This window comes from Haliotis rufescens, unplaced genomic scaffold (assembly GCF_023055435.1).
Source record: "Haliotis rufescens isolate VD_foot unplaced genomic scaffold, xgHalRufe1.0.p SCAF_22, whole genome shotgun sequence".
In the NCBI taxonomy this organism is placed as follows: Eukaryota; Metazoa; Mollusca; class Gastropoda; order Lepetellida; family Haliotidae; genus Haliotis; species Haliotis rufescens.
The window spans coordinates 12736372-12749158 of record NW_025963913.1 but is presented as its reverse complement, the minus strand read 5'-3'; the positions used below and the strand labels follow the sequence as shown (position 1 = coordinate 12749158).

The following is a 12787-nucleotide window of genomic DNA, read 5'->3' as shown; positions in this document are numbered from 1 at the left end:
ATATGAAATCAACTTATATTACTAATCAGTTGATTTTAGTAAGTGCCTCTGGTGCTAATTTTTTTGTTAAATTCCCTGATATCTTTGAAAAATACAGGGTCACGGCAACTAGTGATAAAATGGTGCATGATTGGTTTCACAATCCGATGCAATTTTGGCAGAATCAGTTAAACTTTGCCATATGGTGAGCCACAACAGGATGTGGTGTATCTCTTTATGCCCAAGGATTTGAACAAAATAAGTCTGTTTTATCATTTCACGTGTACTATCAAATTAGACATATACTTAAAGAAATTGTTAATTTCATAAGCACATGTAAAGTGTGAATTGAAATTATAATTTCATTAATAAAACGAAGTAGATGTGATAGCGGTGTCTTCATCTGGCTCATGCTAAAAATAGTCCAAGTTCAAAGGTTACGATCTCGTGAAACGAGAGCGAGACCTAATTACCCATAAGCCCTTCTTCATTATGCCGAAGTGCTAAAAGAACAACTAAGAAAAGAGCTTCAATCAAACATTTATTTGGGATGTCCCAAATTAAGGTGACAAGTAACCCGAATGCGAACGCGAACTACAAAAACAGTCTCATCTGAGACTGCAACCAGACGGATAATCTTGGTCCAAGCTGGACATCTGGAATGTGGGAGTTTCAGCCAGGTCTCCTCCTAATAGCGTCCTCTGTAAAGAGATACAATTCAGTCAAGTACAAGCTAGGGAGGGAAATTCAAGGGTGGGGCTATCACATCTACTTTGTTTTATTAATGAAATTATAATTTCAATTCACACATTACATGTGCTTATGAAATTAACAATTTCACCACATAAAACTCCGTAGATGTGATAGCGGTGCTTTAAAGCTCTAGTTAAGTATTTTAAACTGGATTCCACATTCTTTAGTCTCCCTCAAGTAAAACTGCTTGAAAGTAGATGCTCTAGACCAGTTTCCCAGTTCTAAAATTTCAGTGATCGAAGCACCTTTAGTGTAGGCTTTTGATGTAGAAGCCCCCCGGACAGAGTGTGCTCTATACACTGTAACATTGATCCCTGCATCCTTCATCACATTAGTTACCCATCTAGCAACTGTAGCTGCGGATACAGGTTTGTGGGGTTTCACATAACTGAGTAATAACTTATCTCTATCCCCATCCTTTCTCCACAGGAGTGTGCGGTCAAGGTAGTCTCTGATACACTGCACTACACAGAGCAAAGGATTCTTAGGATAGGCTTGTATGGTTAACTTATGAGGTTCTGACCCAGGCTTAGAGACCTTTGTGGGCTTTGTCAAAAGAAAGACAACCTTGTCTCCCTTGTCAGATGTGAACTTTACGTTCATGGAAGTAAGTTCAGCTGCGAGACTTGCTGATGTAAGCATCAACAAAATAGCCAGTTTCTCTGTCAGATGCTTATCTGATAATTTACCATTTTCAGGCATATTACCAATATGGTCCAGGACCACGTCTACATTCCAAGTTTGGTGGTATCGAGGACATGGAGGTTTCTGATTGAAAATAGCTGTCATAAGTTTCTTGGTCAAAGGATGTTGACCAACTGGGTAGCCATGTATGTGGGGATGAAAAGCAGACAAAGCTGATCTGCTAGTGTTAACGGTTCTGTATTCAGATCCACTTTCATACATGTGGGTTAGATACTCTAGGATATGTTCCAAAGAGGCTGAAAAGGGATTGATTTGCCGTTCCACACACCAGCAAGACCACCTCTTCCAGGAGGAATTATAAGCTCCTTGCGTCCCTGGTCTCCACTGGTGTGACAAAAGCTCGGCAGTTTTTTGTGAAATGCCTCCTGAAGTAACAAGATTCCTGAAACCCTCCAGGCCGCTAATAGCAGTGTCCTGTTTGCTACCAGAAGGTGTGTTTGACCTTGTGGTGATTCCAGCAAGTCGGCCCACACTGGTAGAAGTATTGGACACTCCACTGACATCTCCAACAGGACAGGGTACCACGCCTGGCCCTGCCACACTGGAGTTATCAAGGTCAGTTCTGCCCTCTCCCTCCTTACTTTCCACAGACATCTCCCGATCATGGAGAACGGGGGAAAGGCATAACCTCTCGCCCCTTTCCATTCCAACCGAAATGCATCTATGTAAGTTGCCTGGGGATCTGGTCTCCAACTGACATACTTCTCCAGTTGATGTGATAGGCGGGATGCAAAAAGATCTATCAAGTGAGGGCCAAGTCTCTGATTGCACTGGTTGAACACCTTGCGATTCAAGAGCCATTCGCTCGAATCTGCAAAATGGCGACTCTCCCAGTCTGCAATGATGTTCTCCTTGCCCGGTAGATACTGTGCTTCCAGAGTTATTTTTCTCTGGAGACAGAAGTCCCATATTTCTTTGGCTATTGTGACTAGAACATGAGACTTTGTCCCCCCCTGACGATTCACATAAGAGACTGCTGTGCGGTTGTCTACCTGGACCAGAAGGGACATGCCTGACTGACTTTTGCAGAAACACTGAAGAGCCAGTAGAACTGCTTTCAGTTCGAGAGCATTGATATGGAATTTGCTCTCCTCCAGACTCCACCGACCTCCAGTCCGGTCTTGATTGCAAACTGCACCCCATCCCAGATTGGAAGCATCTGTTTGTAATATCAGATCTGGGTGGATTGCTGAAATGGGTTTGCCGTTGAAGGTCGACAGATTGTCTACCCACCAGCGAATTTCTTGCACACACTTCCTGGAAAGTTTGATCCTGTGTTCGTAGCTCTGATGTTCCAATAGTTCCCGTGATGATTGCATTTGTAGGAACCGGCAGTGTAACTGGGCTGGAACAATAGCTCTCATTGATGCTGAAAGCTTTCCCAACAAAGTGGCCAGTGTTCGAATCTTTACCACTGGTAGCTTCAGTATCCTGTGACATCTTTGAAGGATGTCTGTCACTTTCTTCTGGGGAAGTGTTAGAGTGAGACACTGAGAATCTATCTCGAAACCCAGGAAGTTGAGGTTCTGACACGGAACAAGAACTGATTTCTCTTTGTTGATAACAAAACCTAGGTTCTTCAAAAGATACAAGAGACTCTCTCGGCAACGAACTAGACTCTCTGGGCTGCGGGCAAAGAGAATCATATCGTCTAGGTATATGATCAACCGAATACCTGCTCTGCGTGCAATGCTTACCACAGGTTTCAGCAATTTGGTGAACGTCCATGGAGCTGGCGCTAGGCCAAATGGAAGGCAGAGAAACTGAAACAATCGCCCTTTCCATTAAAAGCGGAGGAATTTCCTCTGGTGCCTGGCAATTGGGATGCAGAAGTATGCATCCTTCAGGTCCAGTTTGCACATATAATCGTTTTCCTGAATGACATCCTTCAGGAGTGAAAGGCTTTCCATCTTGAAATGATTGTATGGAATGAAAGCATTCAGTTTTTTCACATTGAGTATTGGTCTCTGACCCCCGTCTTTTTGGGGAACTACGAACATGGGACTCAAAAACTGAGATTGAGAATCCTCCAGATTCACACCCGGAAGAATCTCTTCTATCGCCCCTTTCATCATCATGTTCCCAATCTCCTTGTCCAGAACAACCTGGTTCACTTGAGAAAGAGTTAACGGTGGAGGTGGTTTTCTCTGGATAGGCTTTTGAATGAATTCGATTTGAAAGCCCTGAACGGTCTGAAGAATCCATGGGTCTAGAGTAATTTTTGCCCAATTGGTGTAGAAATGTGTTATTCTGCCCCCCAAAATATTTTCCGGGAAAGGAATGCTTTCTAATTTTAGATCTTCTATTTCTGGTAACATACTGTCTGGATGTTCTGGATTTTGAGCATTCAGATTCAAGGGACTTGAACTTATGCCGCGCTTCACGGCATCGGTATTTGTTGAAAGAGAGTGATACAAACCTATATGGTCTTGAGGATCTTCCTCTTTTGCCACCACGGTCTTTCCCTCCTCTCCTGGGATTGAAGGATGCCTGAACTCTGAATCCGCCCTCAGACGAACTGGGCTTACCTGAGGGCTCTCCATGAAAGGGCTGCTGCGAGAAAGGCTGGTTTCTAAAGAAATTAATCTTTTTCTTAGGAGCCGAATGCCGCCCACCAAGAATATCCCTGGCCTTTTGCTTACGCTTCACCTCGGCGAGTAGCGTGTTGTAAAAGGGGTCTCCGAAGAGCTTCCCTTTAGCATCAGCAAAGGTACCCTCATACTTGTAAAGCAACGTTTTGGCTTTCTTTGGATCCTTAACCAGTTTGGATAAAATTGAAAGCCGCCTGTGGAAATTGATTGACAAGTTAGCTTGTCCCACAAGGCAGACTGACTTTTCTACAATGTCAAGAAGTTCATAAATGACAAATCAGGTGAAGCCTCCCTGCGTCTGATTTTGTCAAGATTACCCCATAAATGGGACAAAGGACCCATGACATTTAACATTCTCTTTTGAATAAACTGCAAAGAGAAATCTGGTTTTTTCTCAAATGACCTGTCCTGCGCTTCAAAAAGACCATCTAAATACCCATCCAGTTGGGGAGCAGTGAAACAATGCTCATCAGGTATGGGGTGATCATCAAGAATGTTCTCATTCAACACATTATCTTTTTTGAAGGTAGAGAACTGAGTATTGAGATGATTAGACAGATGGCTTGGCAAGGACCAAGGATCTGATTCTGCCTGTGTGATCGAAAAAGGGACATATTCATCTACTGGTTCAGCTGAACGGGCTACAGTTGCAGGACCATTTTCAGAGTGGGGTTTATCAAGTTTATTGATACAAACGTTTGAAAATCGACCTCTCTTTTGTGAGGGTTCGATATAGTCGTCCGCACCCGGCCCCGAAAACGTGCCAGGCGGATGATAACTATCAACCACATCGCACTCGTCACTATCAGTCGAACTGTCACTCGAACTTGACTCGCTCGAGCTAGACCAGTCTGAGATATCATGTTCAATCCTGTGGTTAATTCTCCTTTTTCTAGGAATCCTATAACCTTTAGGTAACTGATCTAGTTTGCCTGCGCTACTGACGCCCTGCGACGTACCCCGGTTAGTAGATCTAACCTTCGGACCCACGTGGTCGTCATCATGGCTCGTACTGGCCAGATTTAACGACACTTGACTGACTGCTCCACTTTCGGGAGGTTTGTCATGATCCCCTGAACCTTTGGAAGGTTGTTTGGGGATATTAGATTGAGTACTACTCATATTACTTTGTATATTCACCCAAAAAAAATCTCCAGCGATATACGTACGTGTTATTAGCATGAGGCCATGATGAAGAAGGGCTTATGGGTAATTAGGTCTCGCTCTCGTTTCACGAGATCGTAACCTTTGAACTTGGCCTATTTTTAGCATGAGCAGATGAAGACACCGCTATCACATCTACGGAGTTTTTTGTGGTGAAATTATTGCCCCATTACCGCAGGATCGAGCATGGAATGCATCAAATAATCAGTACAATAGGTGAGCATTCAAACGTATTTGTCAGGAATTTAATGTTTCAACGAGTAAAGATTGGCGTCTGAGTGGAGTTAACCGTGGTCTAGGTATTCCGTACGCTGGTACACACTCTGTTAAAGAAGTCAGCGATGATTTACTGAAAAGGGGTCGGCTTCTTCCGAGCTTTGCTCTCTCGAGTAACGAGTGGAGAGATGATCGTATGAACTTTAAGGGTGGTGTTGCTTTCACCGTCCAAAAGGTTGAGCAACCACCTGGAAATGCTTGGAATGAATTTCTTAATGATAAAACAGAAAATAATTTTACTAATCCAGGAGTTGTAAGAGTTAATGAATCAATAAGAACTTATGTATGGGCAATTCTCAGTGCACAATCGCAAACACGAACGGGAATCATTGGTGGTTCTGGGACGGCGCTCAATGCACATAAACAGTTTGTTGCAAACGTGGAGGATGCTATTAATTCACCAGTTGACATACCATCTTCTATAAAACGTTATCAAGATGTATTACAGTACGCTCAATCCAAAGTAGACTACGTTTATGCGCCGGGACTATACATGTCTCCGAGTAATATGGAACTTAAGATCGGTCAAGTGATAGGTTATAATAATAAAATTGTTATTGCTACTTATCAACAAAAACCAGGTATAAATTCAGATATTAATACCGAATTAATAACGCAAACAAACACAGGCGAAAAGGGAATAGTCAAGCCACAGACACCACAACCATCTACTAACGCACAACCACAAGTGCCACCACATATTGCAGCTAAAAATCAACAACATATTGATGAAAAAACAATGCTTATAGTAGGTGGTTAAATAGTCTTTAGCGGATACGTACAACAGCCCTGCAATTGCTACAATCACTGCCCACAAGTTTTGACTAAGCCAAGTGGTGGTCTTAGCTAATAAATTCAAGAGCCAGGAAACAACACTCCCTATTATACCGGGAAGTGCAGACGCGGCTTTCCCAGCGAGCTTTCCCAGTGCTGAACCTAATGCTTTTAAATGCTTTTTTATCCACTCTTTTATACCACCCCTATCACTATTCGGTGTGCCACCTCCTGTACCACCTGTACCACCGGTTAACGCGAGAGTCAAAGTCGATGTAATACATCCCAATGCGGTTAAAATACTGGCAATGGTTATCCCCTGTTCTCTGAACAATGTTTTAATTATATCGACCAGTGTAGTGTCATCGTTGAGTACTTGATCGATAGTTTCTCGAATTCGACTGATTTGTGAATGAAGGGCCTTTCTATTACTGGAAGCAGCCTCGAGGCGGGCCGATCTTTCGTCTTCTAAGTTACGCAATCTTTCTGCAACGCGACGTCTACTGAATTCATCACCCGCCTGTTCAAGTTTTGTTTTCTCATAAGCTATATGATTGTCGAGTTCGGATAGCTTGGCTGTATTATTGATGAGTTCTCCCCGCATTGTTTGCATTGCCTTGTCAAGACCTCGTAATTCCCAAATACTGAACTCTGAGGATAGTACACTGACTGTGGAATTATCGTAGTAGGTATCCAAGATTTCTCTGAGTCTGTCCGAGGCCAGCTTCGAGCTTTCTTCCAAATTATCTATGGTACCGAGTTCAGCACGCACAGTCCGAAGAACCTTAGTAGTCTTAGCAGAAAGTTTTTCTCGTGAGTAGTCTACAAAACCTAATTCATTACGAACAATGTTGATGCCGTGTTTACTGGCTATCGTAGACAAGGCTAGGAGCTTACGAGTACGAGAATTCATAAGATCAATATCTGGAGCGCCACTCAGTCGCAATATTCCTTTACTATCTATCGTAAATTTTGAATAGTCACGACCATTTGGGCTAACATCTTTAAAGGCATCGTAATAATCATTAACAGTTGATTGTAAAAGTTCATTGTTAAGATTTATGCCACCAAAGCTGGTTTCATCAGTACCCTCTTCGATTGTACTAGGGTTATCAAAATCATCTAGATTAAAATCATCCATTTTTATATTAAACATAAGGTTACATAATTTCAATATAACAATGTCTTCGCAATACGGACGCAAGTTAAATCCACAACGTAGACTTCGAGATCCATTAGGGGTCAAAGCAATTCGTCAGTCTGTAACTATAACTAATAACCTGAGTACCATCGATCAGAATCAAACGCTTCTGGTTCGCTTTCCTAATCTCAGCGCACACGATGTGTTAGTTCCAGGAACTGTCCAACTAGCATTTACGATTAGTTTGACTTCTGCCGACGTTAACAGGGAGCCTGTTCAGAACATAGGTCGTGCTATCGTTAAGAAAATCGCCATTAAAATAAGCGGTAATGAGGTTTTGAGTATCGACGATAGCGATGTATACTATTGTTACATGGATCTCTGGAGAACGGATAAAGAGCAGGAAAACTTACAGTACCAAGGTATTTGTAATAAGAACACATTGAAACTGCGTGTGGGTGCTGAGAATGGTGAGAATACCGTCGTAAAAGATCTCGCTGTTGCCGGCGCATAAGGTAACCGATTCTATATTCCACTAGACTTTGAATTACTAGATTCCGGCCCACATGCCCTTTTATCAAGCATCCCTGGGCGATAGGTTAGAATACGAAGTCACTTTTAATGACTATGGTAGAGTAATCAGAGCTGCTGAAGATGCTAGCTATTCCATTGACAATATCTCGCTGGAGTATGATATGATAACAGATCCTGAATTAGCCAGACAAATTCGTAACCAGTATACCGGAAGTTAAGCCATTTTGTACGACCGCGTGCTTCAACATCGAAAGATCACAAGAAACAAAAAAGATATGACGTGGAATATCAATCTAAACGTCCCCACGAGATCGTTGAAGGGTATTTTAATGTTGTTCAAGGACCCCTCCGATGCATTTAAAAGAAATACCGAGAAGTTCTACAATCCCAAGATTACAAAAGTAGAATTGACTATCGAGGGCGTTCCTAATCAACTATATAGTCAAGGAATACTAGCGTATCAACAATGGGATGAGATTAAAAAACTCCCTCCTATAAAACGAAGCCCAGAAGTTAACGCGGTTGTGAAAGATCTGTCTCTCGGGGGTGTATCGATGGGTGAATACCTCACCACGAAGTATGCGCTATGGCTCGACATGCGAACCACGGACGATGACCAACTACACAGCAGTGGGAGGAGAATAGAAAATGCCAGCGAGGGTGTCACTATACAGATAACGAAGCTCCAGGAATCGGCTGGTAAATTAAACATATATTTGTACGTGATTATGGATGTGCAACTTAATATACAGAATGGACGAATCGTGCAAGCAATCTATTAATAATCTTTTACCTAAAGAACCGCACTGCGCTATCATCCTAGATATTTTAGAAAGTCATTATCGGGACGTTTTCGATCATATTATTATTCTGTGCCCGACTATAAGCGTTAATAAAACATACCTATCGAGAGATTGGGTAATGAATGATGATGGGGTGTACAAAGTTGATCCGGGTGATCGTTTACAAGACTGTTTACGAGTATGTCACTAAAAATACAAAGGAGAATCAACCCTTTTCGTAATAATAGAGTGCAGCGCGAGTAGAGAACTAACCAAAAAGAAAGATATGCTTTCATATTTAGCATTCTCCGGTCGACATACTCAGCATAGCGTTTGGGTACTTACTCAAAAATACAACTCTGTCTTGAAAGATCTCAGAGAGCAGACCAAATTGGTAGCCCTGTTTCATTGCAAAGACCGCGATTCATTTGAGGAATGTTTACGTGAAAATGATGTTATTTATACCAAGCTCGAACGAGATAAAGTCAGAAAACTGTTAGCTTCAACGAAGCATTGTAAACTCGTATTAAAAACCGATCAACCAGCTGCTTATGCAATTGCTTAGCAAATGTAGCAAAAATGTAGCAAAAATATGACAAAAATATAGCAGATATAGCAAAAATACGATAAATTGAACATTAGCGGTTATTATGACATAATGTTGCTTGAAATCCTCATTCTTTCGCAACAGTTTATTATTAGGGGCTGTATTGGATATGCCATATTATATTATGTTAGACTTAAATATCTCCTTAGGTATTACATTATGGAATGCGACGTACTCATCGAACAAATGCTCAAAGAACCAGATCAAGATGTAAATAAATCTTTAGATAAACATAGAGAAAGACTCGCCGCTTTGACAGCCGGTGGAAAATGTTCTGAATATTTGGGGGGGAATTATACCATAGAAAAATTTGATAACATGACCGACGAAGAAATTAAAAATCTGTACGCGCGTTACGAGTCTAGACTGGGAGCTACCATAACTAAAACAATAGGGTCCGCTATGTTACAACTATGCACAGTCGTTGCTAGTACGTTTCTTCCTATCCCGGCAGAACATCGCCCGTATTTATGCGAAACTCGAGAAAGACCCATTCATCGAACACGCTATAAGCTCAGTTAGCTGTGAGTTTTATCATAGATACGGAATGTTCTTAGCTCCACTCACCACAGCTTTAATAACGGCTAGGTATTGTCAATTTAAACATACGTGCCCACTTAATAATAATGGAGACTCAAGTGACACCACCACAGATTGTGGAACAAGTGAACGAGGATGCACAACGGATTGTGAATGAGGAAATACCAGAAGCCAGAGTGACGAAGAACCCCAAAAAAATCGCCGCCGATAGAAAGGGCGGGCTGTCGAGGAAAGGGAAACTAATGCATAAATCAAATATTGAACATAGTCGTCCGATTAAAACTTGGGCACTAGTAGGAGTTGTTGCTATAGCGGTGGTATGGTTGTTTTATAAGACAGGAGAAGAGAAATCGTCACCCCCGTTGTCACAACAAATTCTATTAGAGGTTAGCCGCCATATAATGCTATAAGAAGCATGACTACTCCAGTTACAGACGGTAAAATGTTGGTAAACGCAACGTATCATTCAGCAGTGGTCAGCGGCTTGGCCATTGGCTATGCCCGTATAGCTAAAATGATTGGTAAAGCCACACCACCAAAGCTAGATTTTAATGGTTATGATATCGGTATGATGATTCTCGATATTGGATTGGCTATGGCAACAAAAGATATGCTCATCAAACAAGGGCTTATCCCGGAAGACATAATGAAGTAATTAAACATTTGAATATATTATATTCATATAAACATGGCATCAATGGGCGATCTTTTTCAATTTATCTTCCCTTCACTAACCCGCTAGGTGCGCTGACCCGGACAGTCCAACCTTAAACTGACGGTGCATGTGGTATGCGCGATACGAGCACTACATGTTACCATGACGCCTATAGACAGTTAACTAGTATAACCTTCACTTCTATCAGCAACGGTCATGCTTGTGTGTGGACAGCATATCTTTTCGCCTAAACAATGATTTATCTATTGTCATGCCCGGAAATAAATGTTCCTTAGTTTAATGATACGTCAGGGATGACGACGACTGAATATATTGTAAGTTAACCACTAGATAGGCGTTCCATGCGATGCGGTGAGATCAGCTGATCGTTCATTCCAGGTGGCCTTGTTGACATTTTGCAATCGGTACTGAAAGTGTTGCCCTTGATGTATGAATATCACACTTTTAAAAACTAAGCAGATTTTGTATACATTCCCATATCTACGTTGTAGTATCGCCAAGCAGGCTACATCATATGCATGCATTTCAGTTTGTACAGCAGTACGCGAAATGTGAAGGTCTTACGAAACGTAAAGTTGCCCGTTGCCTCAATGTTTTGAATATTGACAGCAACACATGTAAGTATTTGTCTGATCTATAACTGACAGCAATGAGAAATGTTTTCAAGAGATTGTAAGAGAAACGGGCACTGTAAAATTATGTCATCAATGCGATATCAAAATACAATGTTAAAATAAAGGAAATGGAAATCATTAAAAATCTGATATTTAAAGGTTAATTGATGCATGTTGTATAAAAGGATTTTATGTATGAATGGAGGCTGTTTGTTGCCAAATACTACAATGATTATATTTCAATATGATCAATGAAAGATATATATAATTTTTCCCTTTTTTAAATTTTACAAAATAGAAGAAAAAAATATGTTCAGACACTGAGGACCCTATATATTAGTTAAAATACATATTCAAGAGTATTTGTACCAACTACAATTTTTATGAAATAAAACAATATATTCATACTAATTTTCAATCTCTATAATGTTGATTGTACTAACATTGCAGTGTCTACATCCAGTTTGCATTGACAATAATCATATGATTGTAACACAGATAAAGCTCATTCTTAACTTCATTAGGCCTTGCTTTTTATGTTTCCTTGTTCTAAACTGATGTTTCAAATTCCAACATAAACAAATTATTAATGTTATTCTTTTTTCTCTTCACACCAACAGATATCTGCATTGCACAATGAAACTTATTATTTTATTTAATATCTTGGCATACTTGTGCTTTATGTACTAGTATTTGATTACAGGTGCATGACTTTTTAGCAGTCATCTGTTTCTGAACTGAATATTATGCCAATAAAGATAAGTAACATAAAAAAAGGACTCTAGTATTCTTTCATGTTTGGAGAATCAATCAATGTCATTGTGAAAACATTTCAATTTCTTACATAAGTTACTTTAAACTTCATAAGATCAAAATAGATCCAAATTAAAACGAGGAGATTAAATTATGCAGTCTAATTCATTTCAGTCAGTCTGTCTAAAATCCAGTCCTATTTTTCAGGCAATAATAAATGAATGAAAATTTAAGAAAAATAAACCTTGCCTGAGTGAATCAGTCAATATACATATTGACTGAAATTTTCAGTCAATATACATATTGGGCCTGATTATAGACACTGACTTTAACATATGTAAGTATAATCTGTTATATGCAAAAACAAATAACATAAATAAATCCATTTATCTACATGGAATGATTGTGGGGTTCAATTTGAATTTATTTAACAATCAGAAGATTTAATGATAAACTTTCTTAATTCATATTTGCTATATGATAATAATATTTACAAAATATACTTTATATACAGGTATCTTGAAGTCATTTTGAATGAAAATCAGGATACATAGCTACAGCAGGATAGTGTGTGGGTTTGTATGGGAAATAATTTGTCAACATTTAAATAAATATAATGTTACTAAAACAAGAAGATAAAACTATGATTTACATCTATTTATGTATCACACACATTTTGTGGGGTAGTCAGTATGACTTGTTGTTTGTTGGGACAAATCTCTGTAATTTACTACTATTTTAAGAGCATGAGTATCAGAATTCTGTAAGAAATGATGGATCAATAAATTAATTAACACCTATGATGATGACTCAGAGCACTTAATGGTGGGACACATGTTATAAGGGGCAGAATAATATGGGTAAATCTCTTATTTCAAAGTATGATGACTAATATGTA

The 12787-nt window shown here is 40.0% G+C and overlaps 2 protein-coding genes across 5 annotated transcripts in view; one reads left to right on the top strand and one right to left on the bottom strand.

Annotated features, from left to right (window-relative positions):
* Window positions 1–12787, top strand: part of LOC124118535 — a 47702-nt gene that overhangs the window by 24709 nt on the left and 10206 nt on the right. The gene's annotated exons all lie outside the window — the stretch shown is intronic.
* On the bottom strand, window positions 508–5398 carry LOC125383233. The gene is made up of 2 exons (XM_048401523.1): window positions 3857–5398; window positions 508–680 (listed from the first exon to the last, which is right to left on the bottom strand). Exon 1 carries the CDS (start codon window positions 5208–5210, stop codon window positions 4275–4277), a length of 936 nt encoding a protein of 311 aa, XP_048257480.1. The 5' UTR covers window positions 5211–5398; the 3' UTR covers window positions 508–680; window positions 3857–4274.